This window comes from Mchenga conophoros, linkage group LG5 (assembly GCF_057382185.1).
Source record: "Mchenga conophoros isolate Kocher_MC1m ecotype Shallow Benthic linkage group LG5, M_conophoros_male_GT1.1, whole genome shotgun sequence".
Classification (NCBI taxonomy): domain Eukaryota; kingdom Metazoa; phylum Chordata; class Actinopteri; order Cichliformes; family Cichlidae; genus Mchenga; species Mchenga conophoros.
In genome coordinates this window covers 37,287,135-37,301,649 of record NC_140530.1, presented here as the reverse complement: position 1 = coordinate 37,301,649, position 14,515 = coordinate 37,287,135, and the positions used below count along the sequence as shown (strand labels likewise).

Below are 14,515 nucleotides of genomic sequence, written 5' to 3'. Positions count from 1 at the left end.
AGATGAAGGGTGGTGCAGTGAAAGATGATGGGGACAGATGTTTGAAAGAGCAGAACTTTGGGGGGAAACACTGCTAATTTTGATCTGCAAACAGCAAACAATGTATTTGTGAATCATCATGTGTGTTTTATTTGTTATGTCAGTAGTAAACGTTCAATAAATGTATCCAGTTGTTTCATGGTTTTCATGGTTTTAAGTCAATTTGTGTCTTTGCAACACACAGACTACATCCAAGAATGCTGAGGTGATTGTTGCGGTGATTTTGTGCTTTATAAATAAATTTGAACTGAACCTTATTATTTTTTAATTCAGGTGTTTTTAGCCCACGTGCTAAAGGTGTATAAAATCATGTACCTATCTATGCCTTTACAGACATTTGTGAAAGACGGGCTTGTTCTAAAGAGCTCACTGAAACATGCTCCATGGTTTCAAACATGGCTCCACGATCCTCCTAGGTCTTCCATGACCGGCTGTAAGTTGTGTTGTTAAGTGGAAGTGTTTACGAATCACAGGAACTCAGCCATGAAGTGTGAGAGCATGTAAAGTTTCAGAGCGGGGTCACAGAGTGCGTAAAAGGCCCCACGTTTATGGCCAAGCAGCTCCTGTAGGTGGGATGACCCAGAACTTTTGTCCATGTAATGCATGCAGTGTTTCTATTTTCTCAAAAATATCTTAGTATCTCAACTTTATGGAGTATTTCCAATACATAATCTCGTTTATTTCATTTGTTTGCTTTAAACTGCTGACGAACAGAAAAGCTTCTACCTCCAGTGAGCATCATGGCACATTTGCAGTGTTCACAGTTGTCGTTGTCTTTGTCTCGGGTGCTGAAGCCGGACCCGTGGGTGGTCAGGCTGCTCTGCTTCCCTGCTGTGCCACTGTAACCTCTCAGATACAACCTGAGGGAGAGGAGACACACAGGAGGACAAGATCTGATGAAACAAACACTGATTTAATCTTTTCTTGTAGACAGGACGTATTTACAGTACATCTATGAGGCAGTTAATCCAGCGGATCACCATCTGGTGACTCTGTTTTTGGCAGGACCAAGTGTGTTGGTCCTTTATGGAATTCACTGAATTCTGACCACCCATGGGACCGGCTTTATGGAATTAATGGAATTCCATAAGGTGTTTTTATAAAGCTGTGTGAAAATCTTTCTGTTGCTCAACACAATCACAGACGAGTGCATCCACTCACTGAAGCATGCCAAAAACAGTTCCCCAAGCTGAGCTGCAGTGTTATCAGTTTTCATCAAATTAACAGCAATTTTCACAACTAATAAATTATAAAGTGTTTTTTTCCCCACAGACACTCTGAATAATGCAGCATCTCATTTCCTCAGCTGACAAGATCAACAATTTCAGGACATCATTTTTGGGGCTTATGAATCTGTGGTCTCACCATGTCATTAACAATTTAATTATAATTAATAGCAGGAAAATAAATCGCAGAGTTAAACACAGCAGTATTTCCAAAACAATCAATATTAGTCTGTTCAAGTTTGAATGTTATACACGCCTTCAGATGTAATCAGCAGCTTTTTATTTTCATTATTATAGTAAAAATAAACTCTAAAAACATTAAAGTAAAACACTGTCTGTGTGTGTGTGTTTGGACTGCGGTTGTACCTGTACTGCTGTCGCTCACTGGTCAGTGTAAATCGGTCATAGTGGGAGTGGGCGGAGTTTCCCTCCCAGTCCATCATCTCCACCCTCATAGAGTAGACACCTTGATTGGTCAGCAGGTGCAAAACTTCATTACCCATCCAGTACTCGCCCAACACGTCCCCAAAACCCTGCAGGGAGAATCATAAGAGGAGCACTCCTTACACTGATAACTCAAACTTTGGGACTGAGATAAATCCTGGTGACTGTGACACAAACGCACCATTTTGTACTCCCTCCAGCTCCTCTGGAAGTCCACGCTGCCATTAAACCGTCTCTGGAAGACTGTCCAGCCTCCACCACTCGTCTCCATGTCACAGTAAACCTTCAGGGGGAGAAACAGAAATGACTGATCATTAACTACCAATGATGATTTAAATTATATTAACTGTAACTATTAGAATCACATTATTCTAAATACAAAGACACTTGAATATAAAGACAGTTTCTCTTTCTGTTGAACATTTTGAGGTCATTTAAACATAATCGTTGAAGCTGATTTTTAAGGGCAGTTGTTAGCTAGCAGGAAACATGACAAAAAAGGAGTTTGATAAGAAAACTCCTGTTAAAGTCATTTTATAAACATTTTAATGTACAAAAATGTTTGCACATGTTTGCTGTTGAGGCGTTACCTGCACAGGTTCAGTCCTGTTGCCGATGTAGATGTGATACAGGCCGCTCACATAGTGACCGGCCTTGTAAGCATCTGCACAGTCCCTCCACATCTGGCTCCTGGGAGGCGCTGCTACATCAAAACGCCAGAAAATTGTGAGAAATATAAATGTACTGTGTGAAAAATACTACATGTGTACCTGTGTGTGTGTGTGTACCTGTAGTACTAGCCACCATGTTAAGGAGCGTGTGGACAGACTCCATCAGCTGCGTCTGTTGTCTCTGCAGGGCGGTGTTGTTGGTGCTGGCGACTCTCAGCCGCCTCTCTAAAGACTCGATGGCCGCCATCTGAGTCCTGATGACGGACTGAGCCAGAAAAAAGTTTCACTGCTGTTTAAGCATTTTCTGCTTTTTGGTTCTACATCTCCACAGACTTGAAAATGTACTTTTTTGTTCTTTACTTTGACTTTTTACTTTTAATGATTTAACAGTTTTACAGATTTTAACATTTCTTGTAATGTTTGACTTTCCCTCGCCAAGACAGCCCAGATTACAGCAGTGAAATCATCATCTACGTGCTTAAAACTCTATAATTAACATTTATCACTCAAGTTTAGAAGCTTGTGGTTTTTAAACCACTTGGGCTTACAAATATCACGTGAGGCAAAAATCCATGTTGATATTTGATTTCATAAACTTAAAAATGTTTCTGATGGTGATATATAAAATTACAAAGGTTTACTAACTTGAAGTCTATTCTTCTCCTGCCTCATGTCCTCCAGCTCTCCTCTCTGCTTAGACTCCAACATCTGAACTTTGCTCTCCAAATGACTGAAACAAAAGAAAAAAACAACTCAGCTCACAGCAGCACAGTTTTTGTTTCAGAGCTTTTTCCCATAAAGTAAACCAAAGAAACTGCAAAAATGCTTTGATTGCATAATTTACACAAGTCAAAGACAAAGTAGATCTTTGTGTTTTGATGATACAACCAACAAAGTTAATAAAATGCTCTGCTGTGAGTTTTCTGACTCATGTGTGTTATCAGCTCTATGCATGCTGTCTGCTTTTAACCAGGTTAGACGGCCGTGGCCCTAAAGTGCAAAACAAAGCAACAAAAAGAAAAACAGAAGAAAATCTCAGGAAATAAAACGAGACTTCACTTTAGACAAAAGTTTATTTTCTTTATTCTTGAATGAATAACAGTCTCAGTCATCCCGTCAGAGGACGAGAGTAATGGTGACGTTTTAATAGTTTTATCAAGAGTCATGTTGAACTGTGGTGATGGAGGGTTTTGGGTGATGCACAGGCTGAAAATCCTAACTGGGTTTGCATACAGAGTCCATCACTTCATGCTTCTCATTCTGCTCCTCTGCTATATTTTTTCTTATACGTTGCACTTAGATTTAAATTTTTCATATCTGGAAATGTGAATACAAAGACTTTCTGTTATAAACTCTGCTGTCACACTATTTTTTGTTGTACTAGGAAAAATGAGACTCAGTAATATCATCACAACAGAAATAAGAAGCTTCCTTAAACATAAGAGATGCTGGTGTCCTTCGCTGCACGCGGTTTCGCAGTTTGCCTCACAGTTCAGATGTGAGTCAGTAATTGTTCTGTGATATTTGCAAGATCGCACAAATTCCACTGTCTGTATGAGTCTTTTAAAACCTGAGGACTAATATTATTTTTTGGGAGATCAAGTTTTTGTGCAGGTTGTTTTTTTCTTTCTTTTTCAGATGCAAAGAGAAAAGCTGCCTTTCTAGTGCTGCAGGCCTGGTGTTACACAAACACTTGTAAAGAAATAATGGAAAAGGGCCCAGGAGATTCCACACTTACAAAACCAAAATGTAAACTAGAAGGGTTCTGGAACAGCTCACTTTATTCAGTCACGATTTCTACCCTTGTAATAGCTTTACACGCATGCAAACAAGCAGCATAGGACAGAGGAAGAAATGAAGGCTTTCCTGAGAAATCCTAATTACATCCAAGTGAAGAGCAGGAGCAGCAAAATCTTGATAAAAACATTAAGGTGGTCTGAAAGACTATATTCTATTCTGTTTTTGATGGAGCGGAGTTTTTACCTCCCGAATTACTCCGTCTCATTAGCGAAGCTGCAGCAGCGAAATAAAGATTAATATTGTGACCATCATTTCTGGTGCCAGATCAGACTACAGTTCTTGTTATCTGTGCAGCTGAACCAGCAGTAGAGCTGCTGAAAATAGACTCCAGCCCACAGTTGGGTCAACAAAGTATGAGCCAAATGAATGAAACCCGATGAAGGAGTGGCAGGAGTTTCAGAGGGGAACGTGGGACACTCGAAGTGGCTGAACTTCTAGTTCAAACTCGCTAAGAGTGCGTTGGTCTGCAGGAGTTCAGTGGAAAAATGTTATCTTCTTTTAAATGTTTCTACAAATAAGCTCCATCTAAGTGACTTATGTGGTGAAAATATGCTGAATACACACTAACTGCTGGCAGCCATTATCAGAACACTTCTTTTAAATATAGTATTAAATAGCTGATGAGGAAGACTCAGACTTTGAAGGGTCAAAGTTTCTCCATGTGGATCCAACACCCATGCTCATGGTCTTACACTGTACATTAGTGTTGATCACGGCTGTTGGTTCCACCAAAGCCACCAAACAGCCAGGCAATAAAAATCCAACTGACCACTTCTCACTTCTGTCTTGATAAACACCTTTCTGGTGGCACTATGGGCTCAATCACTGCGTTGCAAGTCTTATTAGATGTAATATGATGTTCATTTTGCAAACGATGGTCCCAGTTAGTGTGGAGAAGGACGGGACACACGTTGTGATTGACAGACTGCATCCATGTGATCATGCAGTGGAGGGGTGGCCAACTCCAGGCCTCGAGTGCTGGTGTCCTCCAGATTTTAGATCTCACCCTGGGTCAACACACCTGAATCAAATGATTAGTTCATTACCAGGCCTCTGGAGAACGTCAAGAGATGTTGAGGTGGTGATTCAGCAATTTGAATTAGCTGTGTTGGATCAAGGATACATCTAAAACCTGCAGGACACCGGCCCTCGAGGCCTGGAGTTGCCCACCCCTGATGTAGTGTCTTTGTCAGATCCACGCCTCACTCATAACATCTGTTTTTTTAACAAAACACTCAGCTAAATGCTCCACAATAAGATTTCGTGTCTTTACCGTCAGAGATTAGCGTGTTAGCATGCTAAGTAGCCAACCATACAGTCTCTTGAGGCTGATTCAAAGGACCATTAATTCTGCAGTTTTTTAGATTTTAAGATTAAAAATTTGACACATAATGTCATTTAACATTGTTAATAATCTCTGTCTCTCTTCCACAGCGTGTCTTTATCCTGTCTTCCTTCTCTCACCCCAACCAATCACAGCAGATGGCCCCGCCCCTCCCTGAGCCTGGTTCTGCCGGAGGTTTCTTCCTGTTAAAAGGGTTTTTCCTTCCCACTGTCCCCAAAGTGGTATTTCATAGGGAGTCATATGATTGTTGGGTTTTTCTCTGTGTATTATTGGAGAGTCGACCTTACAATATAAAGCGCCTTGAGGCGACTGCTGCTGTGATTGGCACTGTATAAATAAAATAGAATAGAATTTAATTTAGTATACAGTAGTATACAGTAAACACTTATTTCTTACACACTTTCTACATAAATAAGTAAACTGATATCAAAAGATTTAGGCTTCAATACTCTGCTGTAGTTCTGTAATACGTGAATATGAATCTTACAACCACACGTCCACTTTCTGAGAGGTGTAGCTGACATAAGTCAGACGTGAACCACCATCATGCTGTATCATGCAGCTCGTTTACAGCGATGACTGATGTTATTCTACATTAGCAGGTGAGACTTTGGTCACATTAGGAGCTGAAACACGCTATCAGCTTCTGCTTCTGATCACTTCAACATGCTGACCCGCACATGAACGGGGAAACGCTAATGTGGTGTGGACTGATGGGGAGCCACTGATCGCTGTGGTTTGTGCAGCATGAGTGAAGTGGTGTTTGTGAATGTGTGTGTTAAAATGTGTGTGCAAAGTTTATGTACTCTTGTAGATTCAGACAGCTGTTTTACTGAGGTCTCAAAAGTATGCGAGCCAAAAATGTATTGTGTGGGTGTTTATGGTTTCAGGATTTCTAGAAGTCTCTACTCCTAGAAATCAGGAGCAATCGGGCACAAAAGACACAAAGACGTCAGTTTTGTTGACACAAACTTAGACACGGTTGCTAATAATGTGTTCAGTGATGCAATCTACTTTGGCTTCAGTTTGAAGATGAAGCTGGATAAAGTCCAACTTGGGACTTTAACAGATTTCAGATCTGTATCATGTCATCTGACATGTTATCAGCTCTTCTTTGATTGCATTGTCAGACTGGTTTGGTTGCCCATTTTCTGTATCTGGACCAAACATGACACCTACATTTGTTTAGAAAGGTCTCATCGCCTTATTTCCTTCATACGTGTCAAAGTAAAATCCACATGAAAGCCAGGACGATGGGGTCCCAGCAGAACATCTCACGATAACGAGATGATCAATGTTACTGATTTGTTATCAACTTCTTTGTGCTTTTGATGTTGTGGCTGATCATCAGCGAATGTTCCCCTTGCACCACAGTCTCACACACTCGCACTCTGTTTGTCTGTTACTGTAAACATGCTCGATAATTGCTCTGCATGTTTTACTGCACAGTGCACGGTCCAAGTTCACCTCACAATGAAAAATGACAAAAATATTGTGTCTCCAAATATTTCTGCGTCTTGCAGTAACAGCTGAGGACATATTTACGTCGCTGCGATGATTTGCTTGTATTTCAGATGTTGTCACTGATAAGCTGCTCGTCTTTTTTCCTGTCAGACTGCAACAGAATATGTTTTAGATGTTGATCTGTCTCGGGGGAAATCTCAGAAATATGCCACTATTAAAGAGGCTGATCATGGACGCACGCTGTTGAAGAAGCAACATTTTGACATCATGTCTAGAAGCAGATCCAGTATGTAGCAGGAATGCTAAATCTGTCAGCTACCTCGTGTGCACTGCAAAAAATAATGTATATAAGCCTTCTCCAGTCTTTTTTTTTCTCGCTGTCGTGTCCGGCAGTGTAGCAATCAGAACTGTTTTCTGAATGCCAAACAGATTTACTTTCACAAGTGGAGCATTACGGCATTTGTTATAATGGTGCACTTGACAGTCACATTTTATTAGAATTTTATTGGTATTTTTTTTATTTTGGATCATTACAACCATAACGGACAAGACCAGGGGGAGGGAAAAGAAAAAAAGAAAGAAAGCAAGCACAGTGCAGGAGCCCACGGGGGGCTGCAGCACCGAGCACACAAAGCCTGATCCAACGACATCATCTGAACATGAAAAAATAAATACTTGACTTCCAAATACATAAAACTGCAAACAGGTGAATATACAGTGCTTATATATACAGTGCTTATTAAATGTATTAGACCACCTGTAATAAATACAAGAACACACAATGTGTTTGACGTCTGTCAAAACCTCTACTAACTATACTAAGAAAATAGCAAAATAAATCCACCTTTTTACCCAAACTTGTCATAAAACAAGTAAAACCTTCAGTCAGAATATTTTTGTTTGTTTGATTTCAGGAACACTTGAAACAAAGATTTACACCCAAAATACTGACTTTTGCTTTTTAAAAAATTTACATTTTTATATGTAATTTATAACAGAAGTAGAATGTAAAATATAAAATATAATGTAATCTGATAAAATTAAATTTACTTGATTGGTATACATTCAGTTTACAGCAAACCTATTTTTTCTTAATGATCATTTTCATAAATGAACATTTGATTCGATATATTTCAGCTACATTTTCATTAAAAAATGGCTTTATTTTTATGAGGGCAAAGAAAAATGTATTAATAGCTACTAGAAAAGCTCATCAGTCATACACATATTATCCAATCAGTTTCATTATGTTTTGACAAAATATAACATTGGGATCCTGATGAGGTCATAGTATATAAAAGATAAACATAGTCTCCAGTTCTGAGAGTAAAGTCAGTGCTGAAGTGCCTCAAACCCAGATTCATTTCTCTGACGCCAAAAGAAGTCTAGTTTTATAAAAGTGCATGGGAAAACTACCCTCAGGCTAACCTGATCTATGACCTCAGTGACTTTATAGGGTCAGCTGCTAGCTGGAGTCTTAATGAATACAATATGATGTTCCTTTTGCAAGCTGTGCTCTTTATTAGTGTTAGAAAGGAGGTTATATGAGGTTCGGCTACTTTGTGACATGTCTCTGTCGTAGAAGCGTATGATGTCAGTCTCACATGATCACTTGGCTGCTTTTAAAGGTTGTGATGTGCTAACTTCACTATTGCCGAGTTGTTCTTCTACAGAAAAAAGAAATCCTGCCTCACTCCAAGAGGCTTCAATCCCTTCCTGTATTATTCTTGTTTCTTAACCAGTTTTGTTAACCGAGGTTTTATTAACTCGATTAACTGACAGCAGATGTTTTTGTTAATCAAATGTCCCCCAAAGGCCAATTCTGAGTCAGAACAAACCGTGTACAAGCATTCGATTGTAGAAAAAGTAGTCCTTTTAGCCGTTGTCTTTACTCAGAGTGATTTTAAATTGGTTTTATGATTCATTTCCACCTACGCAGACGCTGACAGAACAAAACCATTTCCCACCTGTTCTTATCTCGTAGCCGGCTGATCTCTGAAGTTTGCAGTAACAGTTCCTTTTCCAGCTTGTTGGTGGACAGAGAATTCTCCAGAAGCTTTATCTCTATCTGAGATGTGTGGTTTAGGACCTGATGAGACACAAAAACAGAGAATAAACTCACAAAAGTCTGTTTTCAGATGACAGGTTCACTGGCAGCTCCTTACCTTTGCTTCGACCACATGGAGCTTGCGTGTCTGCTCTGCTGTGTGCGTGAGCAGGTTCGTGCCGATTTCCAGCATCGTGGCCGTTTGGTTGTGAACGACATGCGACTGCATGTTGGCAACGTCACGCCTGTTGTTCTTCTGAAGGAAGTTCTCCAACTGCACTCAACGAAAGGGAAACACAAGGTGTCAGAGTCTGTTATATGAGAGGAAGATGAGAAGTAAAACAAGAGACACAAAGAAATCCATCCAGTGCACATCCAGTCATCACAGCGGAGTCATCCACCCAGAATCAAACAGACTGACTTCAAACTAAACGATTTTAATGACAACAGAGATCCCTTCAAGAATGAGGTGTGTTATAGTACAGCTGACCCTAGAGCAGTGGTGTCCAAACCCAGGCCTCGAGAGCCGGTGTCCTGCAGGCTTTAGATGTGTCCTTGATCCATCACAGCTCATTTAAATGGCTAAATGACCTCCTCAACATGTCAAGTTCTCCAGAGGCCTGGGAATGAACTAATCATTTGATTCAGGTGTGTAGGGTGAGATCTAAAACCTGCAGGACACCGGCCCTCGAGGCCTGGAGTTGGCCAAGCCTGCCCTGGAGTAACTTGTAGCATCTAAAATGAGTCTCTCAGAACCAAGACGACACTGAGCATCAAGATGAAAAGCCTCTGCTCTCTAAAAAGATCACTGGTGCCTTTCTGCAGTTTGCTGAAGTCATGTGAACAAGGCTGAACAATGTTTTGTGTTTAAATTAGATTAAAAGTTTCTGATTTGGAATGAGAAGTGTTTGGAGGAAAAACACAGCATTCCAACATAAAACTGCATCCCACCAATAAAACACGGAGCTGTTAGTTGGATGCATTAAAACAAGCTTCTTGGCCAGAAACATGAGATCAGTGAGCCCAAACTCGGGAGCATAAGATAACTCTTTATTGCACAGTCATACTTCGTACAATAGTACAGTGAAATTAGAATATTGTGGATCATACAGCAAGAGAACAACATGTCCTCTATCCTGCACGCTCTATAAACCCCTACCCTCCAACCACAAACCCTTCCAGTATTTCAAGTTTGTAGTGGTAATCAGCATGCTAACAGCTTTAAGAAAAACAGCACACAGTATTCAAGCCAGTGACTCAGGACTGAGGCTGAAACCCTGTAGGATGAGCCAACCCAATGAGGAACCAATGTTCAACCCACAGGATCCAGAGCAGCTGAAATATTGCAAATTTCTGCATAAATATGAACGCAGCACCATCAGATTTTAGTCCTAGACGTCCTAGAAAAAGACAAAACCAACTAATGAAAGGAAATTAAAATATTGGACTTTTTGTTTATTTAAGAAAAGGATCCAATATTATTATTATCTGTGAGGGTAACAGTTTAAGAGCCTTTGTTTTTATTACTTGGCGTGATCCACTTTTAGTCCTTTATAATGCCCAGAAAACATTCACGATGTTGGCGAGTGTCCTCCCATAAACGCTTCACTTTTGTCTTTTCACAACATTTCTGCTGGATTAAAGACTTTAACAGCCTGAACTGGACTAACTTGGACTTAGTCGTGGACGACTTGTTCATTTTTGCTGTTGATTTGCTCTTCGGGGACACTGATGGGGAAACTGCCATTTTTGGTGTTATCCCAGTATACTATTCAGTATTTGCTGAGTGTCTGTCTCAGCTACAATCACTGGGATTCATCATCTGGAACCCACGAGTGTTCGTACAGGTGCAGGGCAATGCATGGGTAAAAAGACACAGAGCCAATAAAACAGAAAAGACGAGTATGTGATGAAAAGCTAATGAGTAAATTTGACGTCACAGCTAAAATAAAATGACTTGTGCTGAGTCTTTCCACAGTTCAGCAGTGAGTTGTTTTATTCTGGAAAGCCACCCACTCAGTGTATCAAGTTCACCAAATCAAACATGTTAATAAAACATGTCAGGGGGTCTGGTATATAAAGACGCAGGACTCTCCATCTCTGGGAATATCAACCCGTGCCAGCTCGCACTGCCATGCTGTAATCTTCAACCCCGACAAATAAATAATCTATCCATCCAGCCATCCATTCGTGCCTCAGTCTCCACGTCCTCAGGATGTCAGTGCCACTGAGAAGAAGGAGTTGATAAATATACCGCTGGACCAACAAACAGATTGGTCCCAGTGGGACGGCCAGTAACCAGCGGAGCAAAGTTCAGGCCAGAGTGCCCAGAGCACATTTGGCTCTGGTGTAGATCACTTTTCTTGCAGGGGTCTCGTTGCAAAACCTAATTTGTTATTCCCAATAGTGACATTTTTCAAAGGTTTAACTAGTGTTTAAAGTTAGTTGTGGTTTGGCATCATTGTTTCTTTTGTGTTTCATTATCACATTTTTGCACAGATATTTTTAAAAAACGTGTTTGGAGAGAAAACAGATTTACTTTGCCTAAACTGAAAATCAGCTTGATGCTTCATCTTGAAAAGCACATGAATGTCTGTATTTCCCTAAAAAATCAAGAAATGAATCGCAGGGATAATCTCATGTGCTCAAGTCAATACATCAGCATACATGAGCATCGTGTGCAGGTGATTGGGTCGAGCACATGGACAAAATCTATGAACATGGGTTTAAGCAATGCCAGGATTTCAAGAAATGATTAAAAAAACATGAACCCTGATCAAAATTAGACTTTAGATCAAACTAAATTAACTAGTTTTTGATATAATGATAAACAAATGCCAACAAAAGACAAGTTGGAGACACCAGTTCCATTGGCTAAAGTACTATTAATCTTAAAAAGAGACCAGTATCACCAGGCAGAGCATGGATAGGACTGTAGTGTAAGTGATTACATTTCCTTAAAGACTTTCCTGAAATCAGTTTAATGTAATTTATTTAAGTATTTGTGCTATTTTCTTCATCTGTTCCACAGTATTTCATAAATATTGGGGGCGATCGTGGCTCAAAGAGCCCCGGCTCAGACAGTCTCGGTCGTTGTGTCCTTGGGCAAGACACTTTACCTACCGCCTACTGGTCTTGGCCAGAGGGGCTGATGGCGCGATATGGCAGCCTCGCTTCTGTCAGTCTGCCCCAGGGCAGCTGTGGCTACAACTGTAGCTGCCTCCACCAGTGTGTGAATGTGAGAGTGAATGAATAGTGGAAATGTAAAGCGCTTTGAGGGCCCCGAAAAGTGCTATATAAATGCAATCCATTATTATTATTATTGCACTCCATGCTGTTTATCTTAAAGCTTTAGTTACCTATTATCAGACCTTTCGTATCAACATTTTAATATTTGCATCACCCCTTTTCATTAAAACATGTGTATGCATATATGACAAATCTTATGGTTTCCTATGGATCCCTCCCCACCTTTGATAACCCAGACTATGCCCCTGATTATGTGTCAATAATAAATTTTCTTTCATTTTAAATACTCTCCATAATGGAAAATTGTTCCTTCCTGATGCTGCCAACGAGTTCATGTGTAAAAAGTGCTTCAGACTCTGGCTTTAACTCACTTGTTATGACTGCTAAACACTGACAGGTGATTCATTTTTAATAAGTACCGCCTGATTTTCAGCAATGTTTTCATGCTTTTATTCCCATCAGCTGCCGATGTTATCCTGGTTGATTGACCTTATCATGTTCATCATTCTTCACGCATGCTGACGCCACTATTACTCATTTTCACTAACCAATTAAAGTGATTCCAGTGCTATTATGTTTAGTCTGCTTCAATTCGGATTCAGATTGAACAAGCATCGCTCTGTTCAATCAGAAAATGATTTTACAAGTGGGGAGATGCCTATCGGAGCGGTCACAAATTCGAATGGCCTTTCTTAGGGACTTTAGTGTGAGAGAGTAAATCGAGCTAACCTGGACTAAAGAGAGAGGGGAAAAATCTGATGCTTTTTCTCAGCGAGAACTTAATCAAATAATCAGCAAAGGAGAAAATAGCTGGAACGAGCCGGTTCATTTCTCCCTCCTGCTCTGCTTCCTGAGATGTCGTGCAGATAAAAGTTTGATGAAAGCCAAAACCTCCACCTGGCTGCTGCGCAGTCCAACCAGCAGAGCCAGAGAGGCTGAAACAGACACAGTATGGACAGAAATATGCGGCTTATGTGTGAGAGCGCGACTAAATACTCTTGAGATTTAAAATTAGTTCTTGGTTTTGTTCAGCTGACTTCCTGTGTGAGGATACAACCACATGCAAAATAGTACTTACTTTTAAGACTCACAAAACCTGGCATATATTTATAAAAAGAGTCACACACACAAACACAATTAGCTCTGCGCTCACAATTGCACACTACACAAGCAGAGCCTGACCAGCGAGCCCTGGGATTACGCACACAACCCCACGTATGGAGGGCTGGTTTCTGAGACGCTAACTCAAACCACATGTTGGCTTTGCTGTGATCTGGCCCTCTGGGTGACTTCACAGGGGACAGAGGGGAGAAGAGTGGGTGGGTGGGTGGGGGGGGGGTGCTGGGGTGGGGTCGCCAAACAGCCTCGATTACACTGAAGCACAGGCAAGTAGCACCGATAGCGATCTGGGGTAACAAGTGCACCGTGCGTCGCTGGAGTGTGTCGGGGTCTGAGTTGGCAGCTGAGGATGCGAAGGTGCGCTGAGGGACTGAAACATGGCTGCCGCCGCCCCTCTGCTCAAACAGCTAAAATCAGCTCTGTGTTTATCTTTAGTGCCGAGTAAGGAAGCAGTGTGACGTTTGAGTGCAGTGAAATGTGAAGTTTGGAGGTCAGCTCGGCATCAAAAACGAGGGTTTAAGTCCTGTTTCTCAACAGTTCCTTTCCCCATGACCACAATCGTTTTAAGCTTGAGTGATTCACCTAATAACCCCGAAAAAACTTCTGTTAAGCAAATATTTGACATTGAATGATTGCTTGAATGTCCAGTCAAGGCGTTTAGTTGACATCGCCCGCTGGTTTCTGTTTATAAGGAGGAAGATTTTCTTTGCAAAGCAGAATTTTTGTTTGAGGTCACGGATGGAAAGCTGTGCTGACCAGCCTGAAAGCTAAATAAGACTGCAGGTGCCAGTGGGTAGCAAAATGACGATATTACCAAGTGTAAATGTGGAAATATTACCAGCATGTGAGCACAGAAATTCACGAGTACAGGAAAAGATTAAAAGTTTTCTATAGAAGTGACTGTAAACCCTGTGCAAACATAGACACACACACACAAAAAGCAACAGAAGACATTTAGATATTTAACTTTAGTGTTTGTTTGTCATCCACGACTGCAGCGTAGATGGCTCTTCTAATTCAGACCTTCCCAGCTATTAGCCTACATAATGATATATTTTGACTTGGACAAACATGCTGAGTTCGATCCAGCTGAACAGGAGATAAGAAAGGC

General features: G+C 40.8%; 1 protein-coding gene across 2 annotated transcripts in view; it reads right to left on the bottom strand.

Annotated features, from left to right (window-relative positions):
• Positions 1 to 14,515, bottom strand: part of angpt4 (angiopoietin 4) — a 72,228-nt gene that overhangs the window by 6,500 nt on the left and 51,213 nt on the right. Inside the window, exons 2-9 of one of the 2 annotated variants that reach the window (XM_085275265.1) lie at positions 9,155 to 9,310; positions 8,957 to 9,078; positions 3,026 to 3,110; positions 2,498 to 2,645; positions 2,300 to 2,412; positions 1,891 to 1,992; positions 1,632 to 1,798; positions 766 to 899 (exon numbers count right to left, since the gene is read on the bottom strand). In XM_085275265.1, the coding sequence (XP_085131391.1) occupies positions 766 to 899; positions 1,632 to 1,798; positions 1,891 to 1,992; positions 2,300 to 2,412; positions 2,498 to 2,645; positions 3,026 to 3,110; positions 8,957 to 9,078; positions 9,155 to 9,310 (1,027 nt within the window). The remainder of the gene's footprint in view (positions 1 to 765; positions 900 to 1,631; positions 1,799 to 1,890; positions 1,993 to 2,299; positions 2,413 to 2,497; positions 2,646 to 3,025; positions 3,111 to 8,956; positions 9,079 to 9,154; positions 9,311 to 14,515) is intronic. The other variant, XM_085275267.1, reaches the window with a different exon arrangement.